We start from the raw sequence: 26603 nt of genomic DNA, 5'->3' as shown, positions 1-26603 counted from the left end.
GTGGCCGTGCCTTCTGTTGCCTGGGCCCTAAGCCTGAATTCCCTGCCTAAACCTCTCCGCCTCGCTACCTCTCTATCCTCCTTAAAACCTACCTCTCTTTGACCAAGCTTTTGGTCATCTGCCTTAATTTCTCCTTATGTGGCTCGGTATCAATGTTCTGATTTATAACACTCCTGTGAAGCACCTTGGGACGTTTTACTATGTTAAAGGCGCTATATTGCTGTTGTAATATTTACAGTGACTTTCTTTGTATTTGGCTAATCCTCCTCTAACCAAAAAGGGTGGAAAAATCTATGGACGTATCTGCAGCCCCTCAGTGAAGAGATCCTTCCCTGATTCATTCAATGGCACGTATAAATAAGAAGTTTCATGAACCCAACTGAAGGCAGTCACCTGGGGAGCATCAGGCTCGTCATGCCACGGACTGGTCATCCAACACTTGCCCGTCCTCTGCTGTATCTGAGGTCTCAATCTAGGCTGCAGCTCGAGTCTAACACCATGACCAGCAACATGCATTAACCTGGCAAATCACTGATAAAAATTTGACCAAGACAAACTTTTTCCTGTTGTGCTGACTAAGGCACAAATGGCCGTCAACAATAGAAGGAAAGGAAATTGGGTACACACAAAGAACTCCCAGCTTACAAACCAGAAATTCTTATTTAGGACGTATCAGTACATTATCCCGCTGAAGGAAATGAACACATAAACCTCACCATAGAATGATACAGCACAGAAGGAGGCCATTTGGCCCATCATGTCTGTGCTGGCTCTTTGAAAGAACTATCCAATTAGGTCCACTTCCTTGCCCTTTCCCCCTCCCAAACCACTGCAAATTTTTCCTCTTCAAGTATATATCCAATTCCCTTTTGAAAGTTATTATTAAACCTGCTTCCACCACCCTTTCAGGCAGCGCGTTCCAGATCACATCTCACTGTGTAAAAGAATTCTCATCTCGTCTCTGGTCCCGTTGCCAATTACCTTAAATTTGTGTCCTCTGGTTACTGGGCCTTCTGCCACTGGAAACAGTTTCTCCTTATTTACTCGATCAAAACCCTTCATAATTTTGAACATCTCTATTAAATCTCCCCCTTAACCTTCTCTGCTCTCAGGAGAACTAGAAAAACACCAGGAGACATCAGACACCTTCATACAAACCCAATGCCATCCACGCCAAGCCTCAGCTGCTGACCACTGAATCATGCTCGCCCCTTCACAAGGGTGTCACCACAACTCAATGGGAAATTAGAGCGCCCGACCTCTTCCTCTCTCACCTGAGGCCAGAGCACCCTTGGTAAATTATTATCCTGGCCCTGTCAATAGGAAGCTCTACCAAAGTGTGAAGAGCTGCACAGGATCCTCAATGTGGAAATACCATGCCACGTGCAAAGCAGCACATATTCTGTATCGGCGATGACCTGCATGTGTATCAAATTTGTATTGCTCAATAATTAAATAAGATTTTGTGGGAGGAGGGGAACTGCTGATAGATTCAGCGTACTGCAACTTTAATATGAATCAAACCCCTCCCTTTGGGCAGGCTCAAGAGTGGATATCTAACAACAGGGAACATTACATCTTGCTTCCCCATCGGCCTCAGTTTTAAGCGTGTGCTTTCTCTTGAGGTTCTTATTCCCTGACAGAGGGCAGGAGAACCGTTGGCCAGTTTTTGAGCATCTACCCATGCCACCCTTGAACTGATCTTTGGCCTTTGTGTAAAACTATCCCAGTTCTGCATCTTCTCACTTCCCCTCTCGGTGGGAAGCATCTCCAATCCGTTTCTATCTTCTCCTGGTGACCCCACGGAGGTTGATAAATTGACGCAATATCACAAACACACACTTTGGGGCACTGTATAAGCCATCAGCACACTTTGCCACTAGACCATGTGAAATCCGATCTTTACAATCCCCGACTTGCTAATATCACAGTTGACCCTCAACTACTTGCCACTTGTGATAGCCCTCATCGACAGTATGCTCGACACAAAACATCACACGATGATAGCTTGGAAACCGGCCTGATGCACAGGTTTTAATTACAGTTTTGGGCATTTTACCCAATGCAAAAACTGTTACTTGGCTTTTTACTAATCCCATAAATGCAAGGATTTGCCTGAAATGGATGATTACATTTCCCACTGAAGCGAGATTTCCATACCTTTGTGTGGTGGCCGGGATGAGAAAGCAGAGATGAGGGGCGAGAAGAACGGGAAGTAGTGGTTCTTGAAGAGGAAGAGGAGGGTATGGAATGAGATGATGTATTGCGAGAGGCAGAGGGAGCAGGAGGTCCAGCAGGACCTGCTGAGGCCAGTCGAGACAATGGATAGGATGGCTGGGGCAGATTCCTACCACCGGATGAGGTGGCATTGTGTGGTCCGCGCAACTGCTCAGCAGTAAAGCCAGTTATAATTGCCCATATCTCGTCATCTACACGCTTCTGTTCTTCCAGATCAGGCACAGACTACAAGGAAGTGAAGGAACAAGTCATCTCTACATTAAAAAGCGTCACCACTGCAATCCAGCCACGAGCTTACCACATCACTAATGTACTAAATATTAAACATCAAATGAAATCACAACACAGGCAATGAAGATTAATCGTGCAGTTTGTTTTCAAAAAAGTTCTGTAAATTTTCTTCTGCTTTTGAAGTGCTTCCTCTATAGTTAGTTTCATGAATTTATTTATCCACATCAGTGTATCCCATAATCGTATCCAGCTTTCACTGCTTTCCTTTGAAGGATTGTTACCCAGGGTTAAATGTCCAAATTATTCCAAATGTTAATCATCGTGTTAAGACCAAAAATACCACTCAAGACGACCAAACCATGCTGTAGAAACAATTAAGAGGGTTACTGGTGCGCTAATATACCCTTTCCCTGCTTCATTTTGAGATCCAACCGTGAAGGATAATTGTGATGCTTTGGGTCCAGTTAGGTTTTGGCTCGACCTTTGCTTAAAGGATGCTGGTAGATAAAGGCAGCAGATCATCGCCATTCACCAGCACCACAGCCAACAACCAGATTGGTCCCAGGGGTGAGGGACTTCAGTCATATTTAAAGACTGGAGAAGCTGTGATTGTTCTCCTTATAGCAGAGAAGGTTACGGGGAGGTTTAATAGAGGTGTTCAAAATTAGGAGGGATTTTGATAGAGTAGACAGGGAGAAACGGTTTCCACTGGCAGGATGGTCAGTAACCAGAGGACACAGATTTCAGATAATTGGCAAATGAACTGGGGGGTGATGGAGAATATTTTTTAAGCTCAGCGAGTTGTTGTGATCTGGAATACACTACCTGAAAGGGTGTTGAAGCAGATTCAATAGTAACTTTCAAAAGGGAATTAGACATAATTAAAAAGGAGAAATTTGCAGGGTTATTGGGAAAGAGCAGGGGAGCGGCACTCATTGGAGAGCTCTTTCAGAGAGAGCTGGCACAGGCACGGTGGGCCGAACGGCCTCCTTCTGTGCTGTGTGATTCTACAACACCTGGTTACTCAAGCTCTTGGGGAAGTTGTTTGAATAATTGGTGTCGGAAGCTAAGACAGTTCACTTCATGTAGAAGCGGTGCATGTAATGGCATGTACATTATATGGCAGCTGAACACCACTTGTACCAAGACCGAAGCTACATGTATGACACACACTGGTCTCCAATCTCTACAGACATTAATATTAGGCCCTCATCAACAGCTTAGCTCGTCATTCCCGTGCTCCATTTACAGCACAGCTGGCCAACACACGCTATACAGTGAATTGGACACGATCTAGTATATATTGCTTTTATTATACTGTTTTTGCGGTGAGGTAAAAGAAAGAATTATGAAAATGCAGTTCTTACAATAACTGAAATAATCTTGTGTACTAGATTGATGGATTGGACGAGGTTAAATCTACTGTACAAATTGCTTGCACTACCCAGTCAATCAGATTCATGCTCCACACTGTGCCATGCAGTCTCACTGCTACCTTGGAGGATCGTTTAGCCCTAAGAAGAGATGACGTTGAGCCCAAGAGTTCCCAGATGGCCGCATCCTTCCTCAGTTGGTCCTCAGTCAAAGATGGGTCTTTCTAATGAATGCAATTTTGCATGTTACTTTAGCACCTACAAAATCATCCTGCCGCCCAGCGAGGTGCTCCGCGGAGTCAATCCAACACCACCACAAACATGTGCATACAAGAAACTGCAAGGTACGCAAACCCCGGCAGATTCAGAGAATTCGGCCTGATCATCTTGCTGTGGTCAGCCAGGATGAGTAGATCAAAGCGTTCCAGGTCAACAATACAGCGGCTATAATTTAACATGATCTGTCAGCCAGCAAACACGATCAACACATGCTGAATGTTAATAGAAACATCAGACAACTGCTCTTATATATTTCAGTTGATCTGTAGATCCAAGTAAAAACTAATAGTTTTCCCATTCATGACAGTTATATAACAGCAAAGACAAACAGAATTATCGCTACCTTTACAAATATCAATCAAAAATCCCTGACCATTCAGGATTATCCCGTTTGCACAGCAGCTGACAGTTTCCACTTAAGCTAAAATTAACTTACTCTGATTTTGGCTTCGAATCAATCTTCCCACCTCCGAGTGGGACATTGTAAACCAGTCACAACTCATGCATAGGAACAGGAGACGGCCATTCAGCCCCTCGAGCCTGTTCCATCAATTGGATCATGGCTGATCTGTACCTCAAACCCATTTTCCCGCCTTTGCACCCATTCCCGATAACCTTACCCAACAAATATCTATCGATCTCAGCCCTGAAAGTTTCAATTAGCCCCCAGAATCCACAGCCTTTAGGGGGAGCCAGTTCCAGATTTTATGCCAGTGGCAGCAAACTTGTGCCGATTTCCCGTTAATGTTCAGCCATAAAGAAACACGATGCACGCGACTGGCTGGTAAACGGCATGAAGCCTATTTACAGCGTAAATTTAGCAGAGGAAGATTTTCTGGTCTTTACAGTGAATGACTGACATTCAGTTCTTTTAATACAGCGGGCTTGAGGGAGGGGAAGGAGGAAAGAGCAACTTAAAAACACAATTTGCAAATCTGTAATAGGAAATGGATATTGAGGGAGGGGCTCGTGGGGGAGGGGCCCGCGGGGGGAGGGGCGCGTGGGGGGAGGGGCCCGCGGGGGTTTGAAAAGTAATATCTGCGGCAGGGAAAGGAAGAAAATAAATGAAAAAAATAGACGGCTCTGCAGCAATTCACCGGGGTTACTTCGGCAGTACCTCCCCACCCCTGTGACCTGTACACTGAGAAAGACACGAGCAGCAAAGTTGCGGGAATATCAAAGAAAGAAAGGAAATAACTTGCATTTATAGAGCGCCTGTCACATTCTCAGGACGTCCCAAAATACTTCCCAGCCAATGATGTATTTCTGAAGCAGTGTTAGTGTGGGAAACGCGGCAGCCAATGTACTCCAAGTGAGCTCCCACAAACAGCAATGTGAGGTGGACTAGCTCCACCTCACCACCACCACCACACTCACTGCCTCGGATTGGTCACGCTGCTTGTCCGACATCCAGCATTAGATGAGCAGAAATTTCCTCCAATTAAATTTTGGGAAGACCGAAGCAACTGCATTCGGGTCCCACCGCAAACTCCATTCCCTAGATACAGATTCCATCCCTCTCCCCAGCCACTATCTGAGGCTGAACCACACCATTCGCAACCTTGCCATCCTATTTGACCCTTGGCTGAACTTCTGACCCCATGATCCTCTCCATCATCAATACTCCATACTTCCAACTCCGTAACATCGCCCGTCTCCGTCCATGCCTTTGTCTAGACTTGAGACCAACGCTCTCCTGGCCGGCTTCCCATCTTCCATCCTCTGTAAACTCGAACTCATCTAAAACACTGCCGTGTATCTTAACTCGCACCAAGTCCCGCTCTTCCGTCACCCCTGTGCTCGCTGACCTACATCGCCTCCTAGTCCAGCAACGCCTCAAATTTAAAATTCTCATCCTTGTGTTCAAATCCCTCCATGGCCTCGCTCCTCCCTACCTCTGTATCCTCCTCCAGTCCTCCGACCCTTCTCTCTGCACTCCCAATTTCCTTCGCCCCACCACTGGTGGCCGTGCCTTCAGTCCCAAGCTCTGGAATTCCCTCCCTCTCCCCGCCTCTCTACCCTCTCGCCGCCTCTCTACCCTCTCTCTGCCTCTCAACCCTCTCGCCGCCTCTCCTCCGCCTCTCAAACCTCTGTTCCGCCTCTCAACCCTCTCGCCACCTCTCCTCCACCTCTCAACCCTCTGTTCCGCCTCTCAACCCTCTCGCCGCCTCTCAACCCTCTCGCCGCCTCTCAACCCTCTCTCCACCTCTCCTCCGCCTCTTTCCTCTTCTTTCTACCCTCTCTCCTCTGTTAAGATGCTTCTTAAACCTACCTCTTTGACCAAGCAGGTCTCAATAGCGCCTTATGTGGCTTGGTGTCAAATTTTGTTTGATAACACTCCTATGAAGCACCGTGGGACATTTTACTATGTTAGAAGCGCTACATAAATGCAAGTTGTTGCTGTTGTTGAATGATGTTGGTTGAGGGATAAAATATTGGCCAAGACACCGGGACCCTGTTCACAGACATCAGAACAAAGTGTAAAAGTTGCTTAGAACTCATCTAAGAACTGTAGGTGGATCTCTCGCCGGGGCCCTGGGCGAGGAGGGCAACATCTTCCGGTTTGTATGTGAATTTCAAGACAAATGTTGGTCTGGTCGCTCCCACATCAATCTTTTTTGAATCTAAGCTTCTGATTGGCCGGTGAGCTGCTTTGAGCTACAAGGGAGCCGGGAGGTCAATGCGCAGCGGGAGCCGGGAGGTCAATGCGCAGCGGGAGCCGGGAGGTCAATGCGCAGCGGGAGCCGGGAGGTCAATGCGCAGCGGGAGCCGGGAGGTCAATGCGCAGCGGGAGCCGGGAGGCCAATGCGCAGCGGGAGCCGGGAGGTCAATGCGCAGCGGGAGCCGGGAGGCCAATGCGCAGAGGGAGCCGGGAGGTCAATGCGCAGCGGGAGCCGGGAGGTCAATGCGCAGAGGGAGCCGGGAGGTCAATGCGCAGAGGGAGCCGGGAGGTCAATGCGCAGAGGGAGCCGGGAGGTCAATGCGCAGCGGGAGCCGGGAGGTCAATGCGCAGCGGGAGCCGGGAGGTCAATGCGCAACGGGAGCCGGGAGGTCAATGCGCAGCGGGAGCCGGGAGGTCAATGCGCAGCGGGAGCCGGGAGGTCAATGCGCAGCGGGAGCCGGGAGGTCAATGCGCAGCGGGAGCCGGGAGGTCAATGCGCAGAGGGAGCCGGGAGGTCAATGCGCAGAGGGAGCCGGGAGGTCAATGCGCAGAGGGAGCCGGGAGGTCAATGCGCAGAGGGAGCCGGGAGGTCAATGCGCAGAGGGAGCCGGGAGGTCAATGCGCAGCGGGAGCCGGGAGGTCAATGCGCAGCGGGAGCCGGGAGGTCAATGCGCAGCGGGAGCCGGGAGGTCAATGCGCAGAGGGAGCCGGGAGGTCAATGCGCAGCGGGAGCCGGGAGGTCAATGCGCAGCGGGAGCCGGGAGGTCAATGCGCAGCGGGAGCCGGGAGGTCAATGCGCAGAGGGAGCCGGGAGGTCAATGCGCAGAGGGAGCCGGGAGGCCAATGCGCAGCGGGAGCCGGGAGGTCAATGCGCAGCGGGAGCCGGGAGGTCAATGCGCAGAGGGAGCCGGGAGGTCAATGCGCAGCGGGAGCCGGGAGGTCAATGCGCAGAGGGAGCCGGGAGGTCAATGCGCAGAGGGAGCCGGGAGGTCAATGCGCAGAGGGAGCCGGGAGGCCAATGCGCAGCGGGAGCCGGGAGGTCAATGCGCAGAGGGAGCCGGGAGGTCAATGCGCAGCGGGAGCCGGGAGGTCAATGCGCAGCGGGAGCCGGGAGGTCAATGCGCAGCGGGAGCCGGGAGGTCAATGCGCAGCGGGAGCCGGGAGGTCAATGCGCAGCGGGAGCCGGGAGGTCAATGCGCAGCGGGAGCCGGGAGGTCAATGCGCAGAGGGAGCCGGGAGGTCAATGCGCAGAGGGAGCCGGGAGGTCAATGCGCAGCGGGAGCCGGGAGGTCAATGCGCAGCGGGAGCCGGGAGGTCAATGCGCAGCGGGAGCCGGGAGGTCAATGCGCAGCGGGAGCCGGGAGGTCAATGCGCAGCGGGAGCCGGGAGGTCAATGCGCAGCGGGAGCCGGGAGGTCAATGCGCAGCGGGAGCCGGGAGGTCAATGCGCAGCGGGAGCCGGGAGGTCAATGCGCAGCGGGAGCCGGGAGGTCAATGCGCAGCGGGAGCCGGGAGGTCAATGCGCAGCGGGAGCCGGGAGGTCAATGCGCAGCGGGAGCCGGGAGCCGTTACAACATTTCATCTCAAACTAAATAACAGAAGAGGATTGGAGGAGGTGGAAGAGAGTATAGTTAAAATAGGAAGCTGAGAAAACAGCTTAAAAAAGAGTAGGTGAGTGAAAGGAACCACAAGGTAAATGCTGGCAAAGGGTTTTCTTAATATTTATTTCAGTGTCACAAAATGGGAATTGAAAACAATCTAAATCGATTGAGCTGAGGTCGTGAGGAGTTCACCTGGTGGCAGTTCCGGGTTCATCAATAGTTACCGAACATTGGGGGTGATACATCAAAAGGTCCCCCTTGCCCCCGTTTCCAGCCTTGACAACAACAAACATCAAACTATACTCTATGGCCCTTATCCATTTCTTGTTCTGGTTGTGAAAATCTGAACTTTCTCTTTAGAGAAAATATAAACTTTTCATTGCAGTGTGTTTTTTTAATGGTGTAACTCTCTTTCCTTCATTTATTTTTCAGTCTTCTTTCCTGGTCTCCCTTTGACGGAGAGGACAGGCAGACAACCCACTCTCATAGCCCGGCTGCTGCAGGAAGCACTGGCGAGTCGCCCGGGGACAACACCAGGCCTTTGCTCAGCGCCTGGCCACCGTAACATGGTGGAGACCACAATTGCGCGATCGCATTCTAGGACTATGTGCCGTAGCATCCAGCGTTTAATCTCGAGGTACAATTTCACTTCAATAACTTCGCAAAACAAGGCACGTTTTATTACTGAAGCCAACAGTGCAAAGCCAAACTCAAGCAGACAAACACAGTGGCCAAATCACGGAGAGGGCATCACAGCAGGCCCATCGCACACTCTACCTTGTGTTCACGTCTAATACGGGCAAAGAATTGCTCCCTCTGAAGAAAGGGAATAAATAACAGTGAGAGGTAAACAGGCACAGGGCAGCGAACTGTATGTTAGAGAGGAGGGTCGAAGATAATAGAACAAAGTGCAGTAGTCTACCTTGACTGCATAAGCGCTCCTTTAAAACTAAACCAAAGAAAATCTTGGAATCTCACAGGTGTGGCTGAAAAGGCGATGGATTGTGACTAAGATCAACGTGTTCAGGCACAGACCACACATTATTTTAATTTACTTTGCTGAGAGAATTTATTACGAGGCCAATTCTATGCCTTCTAATTTTATCTGACTAAGGTCTTCGCTCAAAATTTTGCCGCAGTTGCCATGGGTTTAGAATACCAGCCTCACCCAAAACAACACATTCATCAGGAGACACAGCCTGCAGGCACCAACTACCCTGCTTTGAAAGAACAGTATCATCTTTGCCATATTCATGTGCAAGACTCGTATAATGTTCATTCCACGTATATTTCACAGAATCACAGAAACCTCACAGTACAGATAGAGGCCATTTCAGCCCATCGAGCCTGCACCGACACATATCCCACCCTATCCCCGTAGCCCCAGATTAACCTTCAGTCACGAACACACACTGCCAGTTCCAGGTGTACAAACATCTGTGCAGGACATCTGAAGGAAGGTTCCCGTCAGAACCATTTTGCAGAGGAAAGAAAATGAATTTATCGCCGGTGGAATTTAATCTCAACCCTTGGGAACTTGGCATTTTTTGATTGAAAGTGGATCAAAGTTTTCAGTGCGTCTCTGAATTCAAGTGTAAGTTTCAGATTGTCGCCTTCTGTCAGAATTTCTGTGGGGGAAGGTTAATCCCCGAACTAATGCTGTGAATATAATGGGACTGTAGAACTACACATTACACCAGGAATTTATCGGAGCACATGAACAGATGTCCTATTGCACAGGTGCATTTGATTCAGCTACACAACTTGGATGGAATCAGCCAGTGCTATTCACCGCTATCATGTAACAAAACTGGGAACTCACGAGACTTATCATGTGCATCAGGTTCCAACATATAGACATATACGCCAATGGTTCCACTGTGAACATTGTAGCAATAGGCTCGATATCAACTCCCCACAGGCCGGGGCGGGAGGGGAGGTTACTGCGTGGAACACGAACCCAGCTGGCTGCCATTTATACAGCAGTGGATAGTGGGGCGTCTGAGTGACGCTTATTAACATATTTAAATTGGGCGCAGTTAGGAGCTCCATTTAAAATTCACTGCTGCTGCGTGGGTTGCCCGGGGCTCGAGAAATTCGGCAGAGAGGCGGGAGCTGTCAGCTCCACAGACCTTTTCCGGCTCTCCTCGAGGGCCAGGAGGAGCAGGAGTGCTCACCCCTCATCCCGGCTCCTCGAGGAAGCCGCCAGCCTCCACCCACAGCCTCGATCGCCAGCCTCCACCCACAGCCCCGATCGCCAGCCTCCACCCACAGCCCCGATCGCCAGCCTCCACCCACAGCCCCGATCGCCAGCCTCCACCCACAGCCCCGATCGCCAGCCTCCACCCCGATCGCCAGCCTCCACCCACAGCCCCGATCGCCAGCCTCCCCCCACAGCCCCGATCGCCAGCCTCCACCCACAGCCCCGATCGCCAGCCTCCACCCACAGCCCCGATCGTCAGCCTCCACCCCGATCGCCAGCCTCCCCCCACAGCCCCGATCGCCAGCCTCCCCCCACAGCCCCGATCGCCAGCCTCCCCCCACAGCCCCGATCGCCAGCCTCCCCCCACAGCCCCGATCGCCAGCCTCCCCCCACAGCCCCGATCGCCAGCCTCCACCCCGATCGCCAGCCTCCACCCACAGCCCCGATCGCCAGCCTCCCCCCACAGCCCCGATCGCCAGCCTCCACCCACAGCCCCGATCGCCAGCCTCCACCCCGATCGCCAGCCTCCACCCACAGCCCCGATCGCCAGCCTCCCCCCACAGCCCCGATCGCCAGCCTCCACCCACAGCCCCGATCGCCAGCCTCCACCCACAGCCCCGATCGTCAGCCTCCACCCCGATTGCCAGCCTCCCCCCACAGCCCCGATCGCCAGCCTCCCCCCACAGCCCCGATCGCCAGCCTCCCCCCACAGCCCCGATCGCCAGCCTCCACCCCCTCCCGATTGCTGACCGCTCCCACCCCGAGGGTCCCCAGCTGCCGCCTCCTGCCCGTTGGCCAAGCTGTCCATTCAGCCGGCTGTCGGGCAGAAGGCGGAGCTACAAGATGTTAATGAGGTTGTGCCGTTAAGGCCGGCGGGACCTCCCCCAGTAAATTCACGCTGGGTTCTCACTGCACTGCGATCACACCACATCCTGCTCGCTCAGTCTGGCATCACTGCGAAATGTCACAACTCATACAATTAGCAACCTCCAAAGGCTTGGTATTACTGTGGTAGGAGAGTGGCAGGAAATTCAACCCTAAATAAATGCAACTTAGAGGTTTTGTTCAATGATTTCGATCATGAGCACCATTCGAGTGGGGGACATTGCCTCAGGTACCGGCCAAGGCCTTGGGTCATACCACAGCATTCCTAAACCTGTAACGCTCTCGTGTCCAAAGGATTTAAGGTTGTGTAGGTCTGGAGCTGTACCTTGTCTCCCTGAAATGCCTCTGGAAGCTGCCAGTAGTAGGACTCCTGGGTGTACTGCCCAAACCGGTCGAACGAGAGCTGTGGCTGCCTCTCTCTCACCGTCACGGTGAATCCCGAGGTGATGCGTGTAGTGCGCTGACGATTCACCAGCGAAAAGTTTTGGAAGTTGCTCGGCGGAACGAATGGACTCGCCACCTACAGAAATGAACAGAATGAAAGTTCATTTGTATCATAGCTTACAAAATGATACCTGATCCTAAAGGCCTTCTGGTACCAGTCAGTCTGCACAATAACCACGATATTCAAGTATTACCAAAAAATTACTTGCAACAGAATTATTCTTTCTAAGTAAAGCAACGTTTAGCTCCGTGTACCTTCAAAATGGTCTTCTCTAGTCTTCTAATTTAATTTACTTTTCACAGATAAATGAATAGGTTCGTATCCAAATTGTGAAGTGGATGGGGCTGGGGGTGAGGGGGAAAATCACTGCGCAATGTCTCTAAGACTCTGATAGCCTCACAGGGATCGTGCAATACATACGATCAGAAAAGACAGAGTTCGTACAAGAAGGCGGTTACACACATCCAGAAATGTCTGTCCCTGTGCCAGAATCTGAGGAATGCCCATCGGGGAAACACACCATTTGACAAGTCACTGCGAGCTGCCATCTCACTGCCTGCGACCCTGCAGCAAAATGGTTCTCTTTCTGAACATGGCAATAACATTCTTCTCCAGATTGCACCAATTATCATCAACTAGATCCATCATCCTCAGTGGGAGGATCCACCAACGTGCCTGTGCCTGCCTCGACTGAGGGTGCGTGCTAATTCATTCGTCACCTCTGGGGTGTGATGGGCTGACAGACCTGTGCAATTAGACCAAGTACAATTCCACCCTGGCATGGCATGAAGTCACGCACTGGAGTCCAGGCTCCACCAAACGTGATGCACTGAACTGCCATCTGTACCGTTACAGCGTTCATAGAATCATAGATAGAATCGCAGAAAGTTACAGCACGGAAGGAGGCCATTTCGGCCCATCGTGTCTACGCTAGCCAACAAAGAGCTATCCAGCCTAATCCCACTTCCCAGCTCTTGGTCCGTAGCCCTGCAGGTTACAGCATCCCAAGTGCACATCCAAGTACTTTTTAAATGTGGTTAGAGTTTCTGCCTCTACCGCCCTTTCAGGCAGTGAGTTCCAGACCCCCACAACCCTCTGGGTGAAGAAATTTCCCCTCAAATCCCCTCTAAACCTTCCACCAATTACTTTAAATCTGTGCCCCCTGGTTTTTGACCCCTTTTGCTAAGGAAAATAGGTCCTTTCTATCCACTTTATCTAGGCAACTCATAATTTTATACACCTCAATAAGGTCTCCCCTCAGCCTCCTCTGTTCCAAGGAAAACAGACGCAGCCTATCCAGTCTTTCCTCATAGCTAAGATTCTCTACTCCCAGCAACATCCTTGTAAATCTCCTCTGTACCCTCTCTAGTGCAATCACATCTTTCCTGTAATGTGGTGACCAGGACTGCACGCAGTACTCTAGCTGAGGCCTAACTAGTGTTTTAAACTTGTCCTTTGAACTAGTCCAGGACCAGTATTATTTTTATTTTTTTTATTCGTTTATGGGATGTGGGCGTTGCTGGCAAGGCCAGCATTTATTGCCCATCCCTAATTGCCCTCGAGAAGGTGGTGGTGAGCCGCCTTCTTGAACCACTGCAGTCCGTGTGGTGAAGGTACTCCCACAGTGCTGTTAGGGAGGGAGTTCCAGGATTTTGACCTAGCGACAATGAAGAAAGAGCAATACATTTCCAAGTCAGGATGGTGTGTGACTTGGAGGGGAACTCGGAGGTGGTGGTGTTCCCATGCGTCTGCTGCCCTTGACCTTCTAGGTGGAAGAGGTCGCGAGTTTGGGAGGTGCTGCCAAAGAAGCCTTGGCGAGTTGCTGCAGTGCATCTTGTAGATGGTACACACTGCAGCCACGGTGCGCCGGTGGTGGAGGGAGTGAATGTTTAAGGTGGTAGATGGGGTGCCAATCAAGTGGGCTGCTTTGTCCTGGATGGTGTCTTGAGTGTTGTTGGAGCTGCACTCATCCAGGCAAGTGGAGAGTATTCCATCACACTCCTGACTTGTGCCTTATAGATGGTGGAAAGGCTTTGGGGAGTCAGGTGGTGAGACACTCGCCGCAGAATACCCAGCCTCTGACCTGCTCTTGTATCCACAGTATTTGTGTGGCTGGTCCAGTTAAGTTTCTGGTCAATGGTGATCCCCAGGATGTTGATAATGGGGGTTTTGGTGATGGTAATGCCATTGAATGTCAAGGGGCGGTGGTTAGACTCTCGCTTGTTAGAGATAGTCATTGCCTGGCACTTCTGTGGCACGAATGTTACCTGCCACTCACCAGCCCAAGCCTGAACGTCGCCCAGATCTTGCTGCATGCGGGAGGGACTGCTTCATTATCTGAGGAGTTGTGAATGGCACTGAACACTGTGCAGTCATCAGCGAACATCCCCATTTCTGATCTTATGATGGAGGGAAGGTCATTAATGATTATTGCTTGATGCTGGCATCTGCGGCGTTACTGGAGGTACATCCTGTGTCAAAGTCTTTTCTCGGTGTAATTCCTATTCTACAAATGTAGGGTCAGTCACTACCACTAGAGATAGGTGCAGTACGGTGACGATTTACAAGGGCAAAGTTTTGGAAGATCATTGGCAGAACAAATGGAATATAACTTACAGAAATGAAGAGCATTAACTGCATCAGCTTTCCCATATGCTGATCACCCATGTTAGCTCACATCTGACACCAGTTACATGAACTCTCCCTGATAAAGAGGCAATGCCAGTGGGTGAGCACGAACTAAGGGCTGTTTCCCAGAGCAAGGTCCTGGGTGTAGCAGAGCAAGGAAAGGGCATTCGACCGGTGGGGGACGTGAATTTCTTCAAGGGCGATGCTCGTACACAGGGTGACGAAGAGTTACAGTAACACGTACCAGCTTCCTGTAGTACGAGGAGCTGCTGCATTGCTGCGTCACTCCCATACAGAAACACGGCAGGCATCCCTCTCTGCTCTCTGCACTCAGGTCGAAGTAACCGGCTTTGCAAGTGTCACAGGTCTGGCCTTCCACATTAGGCTGTAATCAAAATATAAATCACATGTCGTCAAGCTAACCTTGCACTAAAGTGACATTTAATGTTCGTGGGACACATCATTCTGCAGATGAATGCTATAAATACTATAAATTGAAATTGGATCTAACCAGAGGCTCTCTGAAGATATATTTTGAGGTTCTGATTAGAGGTGATAGGACTTAGGCACTTAAACTGGATTGTTAGTACGATACATTCTCAGAAGGAGTGAATCATCTCCAGTTTGTGGACAGTCCAGTTGGGACTGACTGCAATTTGGGGAGGGGGAGGAGCAGGCAGACAAGCCCGAGGTACCTCAGGACTATGACATCAGGACTATATTTTCATGAATTGGCTCTTTATGACACCGATTCTCATCAGAGAGGATAGAACCAACCCGACCATTGAATATTCCTACCCTCATTGGGCAAGATTGCCTTCTGTTTCAACACCCCACTCTCAGAGTGTGCGCCAATGGGGATGTGTTGGAGGAGCCCCACATAAGGCTTCTCTCAGTAATATTGTGGTGTTTATACTGTCTGTGATAATAGGTTGTCTCAGACAATCTGGACTGCAGTGAGGTGATCTGCTGGTAGGTAACAGCACCAAAGACCTAAATATGATTTTTAAAACCAAAAAATTCACTTTATTTCCAACCCCCCGCCCCCCCCCCCCCCCGATTTTCTCCTCTCCCCTTTGCTCCTGAAGCTATTAACTTCTGGCTGGAAGATGGTTCCACAGCTATCAGTCATCCTCTGGTACCGTGCCCAAGTAGCTGTTATTCACGTGTGAGCTGCGACAGGGAGTGCCAGCAGGCTATTCCACCCTGCATGCATCGCAGCCAAGCCCAACCTCATTTGCATGTGAAGTCTTCTCCCGCGAGGGTCCTAGAGAGTGATCAGCGAGAACGCTGGCTGGGTTGTCCCTCCTAATCTGGAGACACCAACTGCAGCGCCTGAACTGCTGCCCTAGAAATGAATATCAGCTCCCAATCTGAATCCCATGGAATATCATATATCTTAAGTCACGGCCGACTGTCCCACAGGACCTTTAGTGGAAGTTGTTGGACTGATGGGACCACCTTTGAAACAGCTTCCCCATGGCTGCATGACCGGAACTGTTCAGGCTTTGTTTCGCTATACCCAACAAAAATGTCCTTCCTATCCCTACCTCCGACATGTAAAAATATGAGTTATTTGGTAGAATATAATTCTGTCACATTCAGTCACTTTGGTCAGTCGGGTAAACTGGTTTAGAAAAGCCCCCAGCCCCCAATTCTCCAATGGCGGCAGTTATGGCTGGTCAACCATTACCTTGCATTGGCAGCGCCCATTGGCATCGCATTGGTCTCCAGTGCTTCCACTCCGGTCACAGGTACAGCCAGCTGCAACACAGCAAACAATCAAATGAAACATCCTGGTTTCATTCATAAATCTATGAAGATCAAAAAGATTTTGAAAAAGGATTTTTTATTTTAATTTTAACAGACGGCTTGAGATCGGTCACAGTGGGGGTGTCAGTGGATGAGAGTTGCTCCTGCTGATGCAGAGTGTGGACCCATCGCTGGGCCAGTCTCAGTGTGTTGGGCACTGTGATCCGCAGCCTTGGCTGCCAATCCCAGAGTTCCAGTAACGTTTGGGAAGAGTTCCGTGCTGACCAGGAATCTGGTTGGCTCACTTCAAACAAAGTGTAAGCATTGGCGAAGGTGCAGAGATGGGCAACGCAATTGATCCCTAGTTTAAAGCGGAGGAACTACGAGGACACGTGGGAGAAGCTGAATCTCTGCACGCTGGAGAAAAGGTGGCAAATCACTTCAAGGCGAGTCAGGCCAGCAGGGCAAGAATAGTGAAAAATACATTTTAAAATAGATGTTAATAAAAAGGTTGTTTTCTCAGAGTCATAAGCACTTGGAATAATCCACCAGGTAAAGGTGCTGTACTCAAATACATTAGAAGGGAAGTTTAAGATGTAATTGGTCTCGAGGCCAATAGGGTGTCGGCCTTAGCTCAGTGCTGGCACTCTCACCTCGGGGTCAGAGATCATGGCCCAGAAATTCGGGTCCCAACGCGTGAGTACGGACGGAGTACTCACGCGTGGGCCCGATGGAAGTGCCGGAATCTCGCATGCACGGGAAACCGGCACTTCCGATCCTCTGAACCAAGGGGTTCAGAAGTCGAACGTGTGCGCGCGGGAGTCTGCGCGTGCGCGTTGAACTTCCTTTTTTTTTAATACAGGTTTTAACGTGCGGGTAAGTCTGTACATTTTAGAAATGTAAAAAGCAGCCGTAAGGACTTCATTTTCAAAGGTAAGTGGTCAATTATTTAAAATGAAAACATTTTTTCCACAGGTTTTTTACTTTTAAATACTTTAAAGCACGGTAAGTTTATTTTTAGCCCTGTTTTTTTATAAAATTATTTTTTTCAAAAATTTAAATTTTTGTTTAAAAGTTATTTAATGTCATTTATAGTTTATTTACAAAGTGTGATTTAAAAAAAAAAATTATTTGAAGGTAAAGTACAGTTTTACAGCCTCAGCATTTATACGTTTTGACAGGTCTATCTGTCAAGACTTATGAATGGAGCATTCCCTGCTCCGATTGGCTGCCTGTTGCTCACGTGATCCCAGGGGACGCTTCGCACTAACTACGCCCCTGGGACACGCCAGCATAGCGCGCCGGCCTCTGGGACAGGCCTCGGAGAGGAATTCCACGCAGGCCAAGAGGTCAACTGCCGGCGTGCTAGGTAAGTGTAGGTCGGGGGCTTGCACCCGCGGGAAGCCCCCGACCCGAATTTCTGGGCCCATAGGTTCAAGTCCCACTTCGCATAACCTAGGCTGACGCTTCAGTGCAGTACTGAGGGAGTGCTGAACTCTCGGAGGTGCCATGTTTTGGATGAGTCGTTAAACCGAGGCCTCGTCTGCGCTCTCAGGTAGACGTAAAAGATCCCAAGGAACTATCCGAAGAGCAGGAGAGTTCTCCCTAGTGTCTTGGCCAATATTTATCCCTTAACCAATATCACTAAAACAGATTATCTGGTCATTATCTAATATCGGTTTGTGGGAGCTTGCTGTGCACAAATTGGTTGCCTTATTTCTCTACATTACAACAGTGACTACACTTCAGAAGTACTTCATTGGCTGTAAAGCGCTTTGGGACATCCTGAGGTTATGAAAGGCGCTATAGAAATGCAAGTTCTGGTCTATGCCGGTGTTATTATACCCATAAACCTCCTCCCACTTTAATTACCTCTTCCCACCCTGCCCCATCTCTCTATTCCCTTCTCCCTCATGTATGCATCGAGCCTCCCCTTAAATGCATCAGTGCTCTCTGCTTCGACCACTCCCTGTGGCAGTGAGTTCCACATTCTCACCACTCTCCCTGTAAAGACATTCTTTATTTAATCTGTTAGTGGCTATCTTATATTGTTCCCCCTTGTTCTGGACTTACCCATAAGTGGAAACCGTTTCTCTACATCCACCCTATCAAACCCCGTCATCACTTTAAAGAGCTCGATCAGGCTTCCTCTTCAGAATCACAGAAACCCCAGTGCAGATAGAGGCCATTTCGGCCCATCGAGCCTGCACCGACACATATCCCACCCGATCCCCGTAACCCCTACACCAACACATATCCCACTCTATCCCTGTAACCCCACGTATTTAATCCCCCTAACACTAAGGGTCAATTTATCATAGCCAATCAACCTAACCCGCACATCTTCGGACTGTGGGAGGAAACCGGAGCACCCGGAGGAAACCCACGCAAACACGGGGAGAATGTGCAAACTCCACACAGTCACCCGAGGCCAGATTCGAACCCGGGTCTCTGGCACTGTGAGGCAACAGTGCTAACCACTATGCCACCGTGCTGCCCTTGCTCTTGCTCTTCTCTCTTCCAGTGAAGAGCCCCAGCCTGCTCAATCCTTCCCGACAGTTGCATCCTCTCCATTCCGGTAGAAACATACAAACAGGAGGAGGCCATTCAGCCCCTCGAGCTATTCAGTTAGATCATGGCTGATCTGTACCTCAACTTCATTTACCCACCTTAGCTCCATATCCCTCAATGTCCTCACCTAACAGAAAAGATTTATATGGTAGCATCCTTGTAAATCTTTTCTGCACTTTCTCCTGTGCTTCGATAGCCTCTTTGTAGTAAAGAGCCCAGAACTGCGTCCAGTTCTCCAAGTGTGGTCTAACCAAGGTTCTATATACATTTAACAATACCTCCCTGCTTTTGTATTCTATTCCTCTAGAAATGAATCCCAGTATTTTTCACTCTTCATGACCTTGTCAACTTGCGTCTTATTTAATGATTTATGTATCTATATTCCTGGTCTATATTTCTGATGGCCGGGGAGTCCAGAACCAGGGGTCATAGTCTAAGGATAAGGGGTAAGCCATTTAGGACTGAAATGAGGAGGAATTTCTTCACCCAGAGAGTGGTGAACCTGTGGAATTCTCTGCCACAGAGGGCGGTGGAGGCCAGTTCATTAAATATATTCAAGAAAGAGTTGGATATATTTCTTGAGGCTAAAGGGATCAAGGGATATGGAGAAAAGGCAGGGGCAGGGTACTGAATTTGGATGATCAGCCATGATCACATTGAATGGCGGAGCAGGCTCGAGGGGCCGAATGGCCTACTCCTGCTCCTATCTTCTATGTTTCTATGATCTCTTTACTCCACAACCACATTTAGTCTCTTACCTTCCAAGGAATAAATGGCCTCCTTATTCCTCCTACCTAAACAAACTACCCAACACGTTGCCAATATGAATTTCATTTGCCATTGATCCACCCACTCTGACAGCCTGTTTCTGTTTTCCCCTATTTTGGTGCAATCCCCCACATTATTAGCGATACCCCCAATTTGGTATTATCTTCAAATTTCAACACCATACCTCCAATTCGAGTCCAGATCATTTATGTATACGGTGAATAACAGTGGTCCCAGCACCGATCCCTGTGGGACACCACTTCCCATTTTCTGCCAGTCCAAGAAACTTGCTTTAACTCCTCCCCTCTGCTCGGTTTTGTAGCCATCTTTCAATCTATTGTTACCTGACCCCTGACCTCACATGCTCTGATCTTTGTCATGAGTCTCTTATGTGGCACCTTATAGAAGGCCTCCTGAAAGTCCATGTATACCACATCCACTGCATTACCCTTGTCTACTCATTCTGTTACTTCTTCAAAGAATTCAGTAAGGTTGGTTAAAGTTGTAAATCCATGCTGACTATTTTTATTATATCCTCTGTCTCTAGGTGTTTTGTTATCTGATCTTTTTCCTACCACTGATGTTAAGCTAACTGGTCTAGTTTCTTGGATTAATTCCCATCTCCCTTTGTGAAAACAGGAATTACATTAGCTGTCCACTCGTCATAGAATGATACAGCACAGGAGGCCATTCGGCCCATTATGCCTGTGCTGGCTCTTCGGTCGAGCTCTCCAATTAATCCCACTGCCCTGCTCTTTCCCCAGAGCCCTGTAAACTTTTCCCCAGAGCCCTGTAAACTTTTCCCCAGAGCCCTGTAAACTTTTCCCCAGAGCCCTGCTCTTTCCCCAGAGCCCTGTATACTTTTCCCCCTTCAAGTATTTATCCAATTCTCTTTTGAATAGTCCTCTGCGACTATTCATTTTTCCACTGAATTTTGATACATGGATACCAGTGCCTCCGCTCTCTCCTCCTCCTCAAGTTCCTTCGAGTATCAATGGGTCCATCAATCCATCTGTATCTGCTGTGTGGTCCTCAAGTTTTATTTCATTTCAGCTGCTAGAGAAGGTGGAATTAAAAGTTGTAGTAATGACCACCATTAGGTTTTGAGACTTACTAGTGCAACGCTGTCCATATATGGGATTCCCAGAGTAACCTGGAGCACACCTGCAACAAGTATTACAGACAGAGATTAGAAATGGCTCTTCAAACAGGACCCAAAAGTGTTTACATATGAACCTTTTTTGAGCCCACTGACAAGGGTCAGTTTATATTGGAATTTAATTCTGATTCATTGTCTGCAGGGTGACTATTCTTTACCCTCAGTTACGTTAACACCTCAGTAGCAGCGGCAAACAGAAGTGGATCAAGGCATGATTCAGCCTCCATTCGCCAGTAAAATGATAATGAATCAATGGAAAGGCAGCCGAAAAAGAACCCACTTTCTGGCAAATCTTTACAACGCTGTGTCCAAAGAAGTGACACAAATTGGCGTTCCCGGAATTAGAAATCGTGACTGTGGTAAAAGCAAAGTCCTCGGACACAAAAGGTGAACTGCCCCTGCAGGGGCCTCCCTCTTGCCTGAATCCTTCCTGATGAAATTGGTCTTTAGGAGATTCGCCAACGCTATTGGTCTCTCTGTCTAGCTGTGCAAAAGTTACTTCCTAAAAAATTCTAGCTGGGTTTTGAATGTGCTGTGGTAAGTGCAGGTGTAAAAGCAAAGCATCTACCCCAGTTAGAGGGAGCAACCATTGCACACACAGAGCTGTGACTATGGAGCTTCAGTTACGTGGAGAGACTGGAGAAGCTGGGATTGTTCTCCTTGGAGAAGGTTATGGGGAGATTGAACGGCTTTGATAGAGTAGATAGGGAGAAACTGTTTCCACTGGCAGGAGGGTCAATGACCAGAGGACACAGATTTCAGATAATTGGCAAAAGAACTGGGGGTGGGGGTGTGGGGAAAGAGATGAGGAGAATTTTTTTTTTTTTTTTTTTTTAAAACACAGCAAGTTGTTATGATCTGAAATGCGCTGCCTGAAAGGGGGCTGGAAGCAGATTCAATAGTAACTTTCAAAAGTGAATAGATAAATACTTGAGTAGGAAAATGTTGCAGGTCTATGGGGAAAGAGCAGGGAGTGGGACTAATTGGAGAGCTCTTTCAGAGAGACGGCACAGGCACGATGGGCCGAATGGCCTCCTTCTGTGCTGTGTGGTTCTATGTACCGTAATATAAGTTTGCTTTAGTGGGGTGACTTGTTCCTTGTTGGCATTATAAGAGCGGACAGGCTGAGTTTTATTTATCAATTACAAAAGACACAGTTACCAATTCGTTGTGACAGACCATAACCTACAATTTACTTTAGATGGTTCTTGGCAGATAGCAAGACAGTGGGAGAATTCCAACACTTCTGCACAAACTCAATGATAACTCATCGACTCCGGTTAGGCCTCCAATAAAATACTGGGCAGGTTTAAAAATAAAATATTACTTGTTATGGGTTTCACACAGTAACAAACAGACAGAAAACGGTCATTTTAATTGGACAGACATTACATGTGAACAACTGATGTAAAAACAAACAAAAATACACACAGGAGAGCCAAGGGCAGCGTCAGCGAACCTGCACCAACACCGACACCAGGCAACAGGGGCAAAGGCAGCGAGATCAGAGCAGCAAATCAGATGGCTGCTTATTACGAGAAGCAAAAACCACAGCGGCGGAGCAGGTTAAATAGCAGGTCGGAATTACTGCCGACTGTAGGACGCCAAGGCCAGCAGAGATTGAGAATGGCAAGCTGGTAAGATTACCACTACCATTGGGCAGCACGGTGGCATAGTGGTTAGCACTGTTGCCTCACAGCGCCAGGGACCCGGGTTCGAATCCGGCCTCGGGCGACTGTCTGTGTGGAGTTTGCACATTCTCCCCGTGTTTGCGTGGGTTTTCTCCGGGTGCTCCGGTTTCCTCCCACAGTCCAAAGATGTGCGGGTTAGGTTGATTGGCTATGATAAATTGACCCTTAGTGTTAGGGGGATTAAATACATGGGGTTATGGGGATCGGGTGGGATATGCGTCAGTGCAGGCTCGATGGGCCGAAATGGCCTCTATCTGCACTGTGGGGTTTCTGTGATTCTGTGATTACTGTTCTGACCATAAACCCTCGTTAATGGTCTCCTCCTTCAAATTTTTATTGTACGCCATTTTTCATGTCACCCAAATATGCCCCAAAACATTTCACATGAAATGTCAAAGGCCACTGTCGCTCAGTTTGAGCTTCCCATACCAGCACAGTGCCAACAGGAAGCTCTTCCAAAAGCCCCCGGAGTTCACCGAGGCCAGGATCGCCCCCTGTAATCAGCCGCAACACTAGCCTTTTCTTTTAATAACACCAACAGATTCATCTTTATCCTGCAACACTTGAAGACGAACCTTTTCACTAAACACTTCACTCAAGAACAAATCTCTAAGAGATTGGCTTCACGCCTCAAGCACCGTCTACCCTGCTATCGTTTCACTGTGACAACTCACGTTACAACCAAATCATAATTTGTTATTTCTAGTTGGTATTTCAGCATGGGACAATGTAATTTTTTTCTGTCATTGCAAGTGTAAGTACTGTGCAGACCGACTATGCTCAGCTACTTCTCATCAACGGTCACACAGGAACTTAACCCGTGGTAGAAATCCAGATGTTTATAAATGTGAGGTTATCCACTTTGGTGTCAAAAACAGGAAGGCAGATTATTATCTGAATGGCAATAGACTGGGAGAAGGGGAAGCGCAACGAGACCTGGGTGTCCTTGTGCACCAGTCGCTGAAGGTAAGCATGCAGGTGCAGCAGGCGGTTAAGAAAGCAAATGGTATGTTGGCCTTCGTAGCGAGAGGGTTTGAGTACAAGAACAAGGATGTCTTGCTGCAGTTGTACAGGGCCTTGGTGAGACCACATCTTGAGTATTGTGCGCAGTTTTGGTCGCCTTATTTGAGGAAGGATATTCTTGCCATGGAAGGAGTTCAGCGAAGATTCACCATGCTGATACCTGGGATGGCAGGAATGACGTACGAGGAGAGGTTGGGTCGATTGGGCTTGTACTCGCTGGAGTTCAGAAGAACGAGAGGGGATCTCATTGAAACTTCTGGCAGGACTGGACAGACTAGATGCAGGGAGGATGTTCCCGATGGTCGGGGAATCCAGAACCAGGGGTCACAGTCTAAGGATAAGGGGTAAGCCATTTAGGACAGAGATGAGGAGGAATTTCTTCACCCAAAGAGTGGTGAACCTGTGGAATTCTCTACCACAGAAGGCAGTAGAGGCCAATTCATTAAATATATTCAAGGAGGAGTTGGATATATTTCTTAAGGCTAAAGGGATCAAGGGGTATGGGGAGAAAGCAGGGACCAGGTACTGAACTTGGATGATCAGCCATGATCGCATTGAATGGCGGAGAAGGCTAGAGGGGCCGAATGGCCTACTCCTGCTCCTATCTTCTATGTTTCTATGTTATGAACTGTTACAGACCCAAACTAAAGAGTGCTACATTCCACATCTGGGATCTGGTCCTCGCCCCAATACAAGACAGCATATGAATCAGCTTTTGAAAGAGTCCCTGTTATGCGGTACAAGAGGTCTGCAGTAGCACAATATTTTGTTTTATTAACCCCTCTTGTTTTAAATTTTTCCTCTATAAAATATTTGATTTGGGATTTTCGCTGCAGTTTCACATCTGTAGGGCCTTCCTTGGTGTTTACTTCAAAAAACATCTAATAATGGGATGGCGGGACTGTCGTATGAGAAGAGATTGAGTAAACTAGGCCTGTATTCTCTTGAATTCAGAAGAATGAGAGGGGACCTCATTGAAGCATACAAAATTATTACAGGGCTTGATAGGGTGGATGTTGGGAGAATGTTTCCCTTGGCTGGGGAGTCTAGAACCAGGGGCCACAGCCTCAGGATAAAGGCTAGCCCATTGAGGACTGAGATGAGAAGAAATTTCTTCACACAGAGGGTGGTGAATCTTTGGAATTCTCTATCCCAGAGGGCTGTGGAGGCTCAGTCATTGGGTATATTCAAAACAGAAGTCGATAGATTTCTGATTAGTAAGGGCATCAAGGGATAGGGCGATAGGGCCGGTGGATGGAGTTGAGGCAGAAGATCAGCCGTGATCTCATTGAATGGCGGAGCAGGCTCGAAGGGCCGAGTGGCCGACTCCTGCTCCTATTTATGTTCTTATGCTCCTGTGAAGCAGCTTGGGACTTTCTACTGCGTTAAAGGCTCTATCTAAATTCAAGTTGTTGTTGTTTCTCGAAGAATTTTATTTGAAGATGTCGGCTTTGTGCTCAGTATTTTATTAGTAATCTCAGTCATGGGTTGGTCATGGCGGATTAAACAAAAGGCAAATGGGACCCCCTGCAGCGCCCCTCGCTATCAGGCTGCTGAGCGGAAAAGCCAGATGGCTGCAGGGTGGCCCAGACAGGGCGGGCTGCTGATAAAGGAGTCATGGGAAAAGAAATGCTCACGTACTGAGAGTTTACAAACTGGCCCTTCTTCGCATTGCTGGAAACCATGCGATTTTAAACCGGAGACTGAATTTTTAAAAATCAGTCTCTATCGCATCAAAGCAACTTCAACTGGCTTTAATATGTCCTGTAGGAACACAAAATTATTTGTTCTGCAGTTGGAAACATCCAAGGGTTGTGTATAAGTTGTGCCACAGTAAGCAGCATGATGGGATAAATGTTCCTCAATCACGGGGCAGCTGAGAATCCACGAATTGTCGGCTGGGACTCACAGAATCACAGAATCACAACAGTGCAGATAGAGGCCATTTCGGCCCATCGAGCCTGCACCGACACATATCCCACCCGATCCCCGTAACGCCTACACATATCCCACCCTATCCCCGTAACCCCACGTATTTAATCCCCCTAACACTAAGGGTCAATTTATCATAGCCAATCAACCTAACCTGCACATCTTTGGACTGTGGGAGGAAACCGGAGCACCCGGAGTAAACCCACGCAAACACGGGGAGAATGTGCAAACTCCACACAGACAGTCGCCCGAGGCCGGATTCGAACCCGGGTCCCTGGCGCTGTGAGGCAACAGTGCTAACCACTATGCCACCATGGCAGCACTTTGGCCTGGGAGTCAAAAGGTTGTGGGCTCAAGTCCCACCCCAAGACTTTAACATGTAATCTAGGCTGGCACTTCAGTGAAGTATTGTCAGAGGGGACGTCTTTCAACGAGATGTTGAACCGAGGCCCTGCTCAAGTGGACACAAAAGCACTGTGGCGAGGAGATGGGGAGTTTCCCAGGGGTCCTGGCCAATATTGACCTCTCAACCAACATCACCAAAACTGATTAACAGGTCATTTTTCTCGCTGCTGTCTGTGTCTAGGTGCCGATTATGACCAACCAGCCATTCAAGTAACAACAACCCTTGCTCACATAACAGTGACTGTATTTCAGAAGTAATTCATTGGCTGTGACACACACTGGGGCATCCTGAGGCTGTGAACGTCACTAGTCAACTGCAAGCCTGTTCTAGGATTTCATCCCCTGGGAATTATCCAGACAGCCTCAATCGTGTTCACTGGGCTCATAAAAAAAACCAGAGCAAGTGTGCAAGACCATAAAACAAGACGAGCAACATCCTCTGAGCTCTGAGCAAACTGTGCTGGTCACATCATACAGTCATTAACCGTGTGCTGGGGCAGGTTACACAGAGAGCTTGTAAACATCCCCAGGCCCCTTGCTACATTCAATTTGAGTTGACTAGAAGAATCCTAGTGAAGCATCTTACTGGCCCACTGCTAGCGTCTACAAGGCACCACCGACACTAGGATGTTGGAGCTCTGGGGCAGACGCTGTATGAACTGTACGAATACTTGCTTTCTTGATGCCCATTGTCTCAGCTAACTGAATTGTCAGGACTAATTTACAAATGAAAGTATATTGAAAGAAAACTAGTCCAA

General features: G+C 48.8%; 1 protein-coding gene across 12 annotated transcripts in view; it reads right to left on the bottom strand.

The window, feature by feature from the left end:
• hspg2 (heparan sulfate proteoglycan 2) overlaps positions 1–26603 on the bottom strand; it is a 647132-nt gene that overhangs the window by 265583 nt on the left and 354946 nt on the right. For 10 of the 12 annotated variants that reach the window (XM_085966756.1, XM_085966759.1, XM_085966758.1 and 7 more), the window contains 7 exons: positions 20750–20799; positions 16238–16308; positions 14789–14929; positions 11797–11991; positions 9161–9199; positions 3965–4066; positions 2161–2463 (listed from right to left, as the gene is read on the bottom strand). In XM_085966756.1, coding sequence (XP_085822882.1) covers positions 2161–2463; positions 3965–4066; positions 9161–9199; positions 11797–11991; positions 14789–14929; positions 16238–16308; positions 20750–20799 — 901 coding nt within the window. The remainder of the gene's footprint in view (positions 1–2160; positions 2464–3964; positions 4067–9160; positions 9200–11796; positions 11992–14788; positions 14930–16237; positions 16309–20749; positions 20800–26603) is intronic. The other 2 variants (XM_085966767.1, XM_085966768.1) reach the window with 1 other exon arrangement.

This window comes from Somniosus microcephalus, chromosome 25 (genome assembly GCF_052327205.1).
Source record: "Somniosus microcephalus isolate GS21.2 chromosome 25, FLI_Smic_1.0, whole genome shotgun sequence".
In the NCBI taxonomy this organism is placed as follows: Eukaryota; Metazoa; Chordata; class Chondrichthyes; order Squaliformes; family Somniosidae; genus Somniosus; species Somniosus microcephalus.
This window is presented reverse-complemented; position numbering and strand designations above follow the sequence as displayed.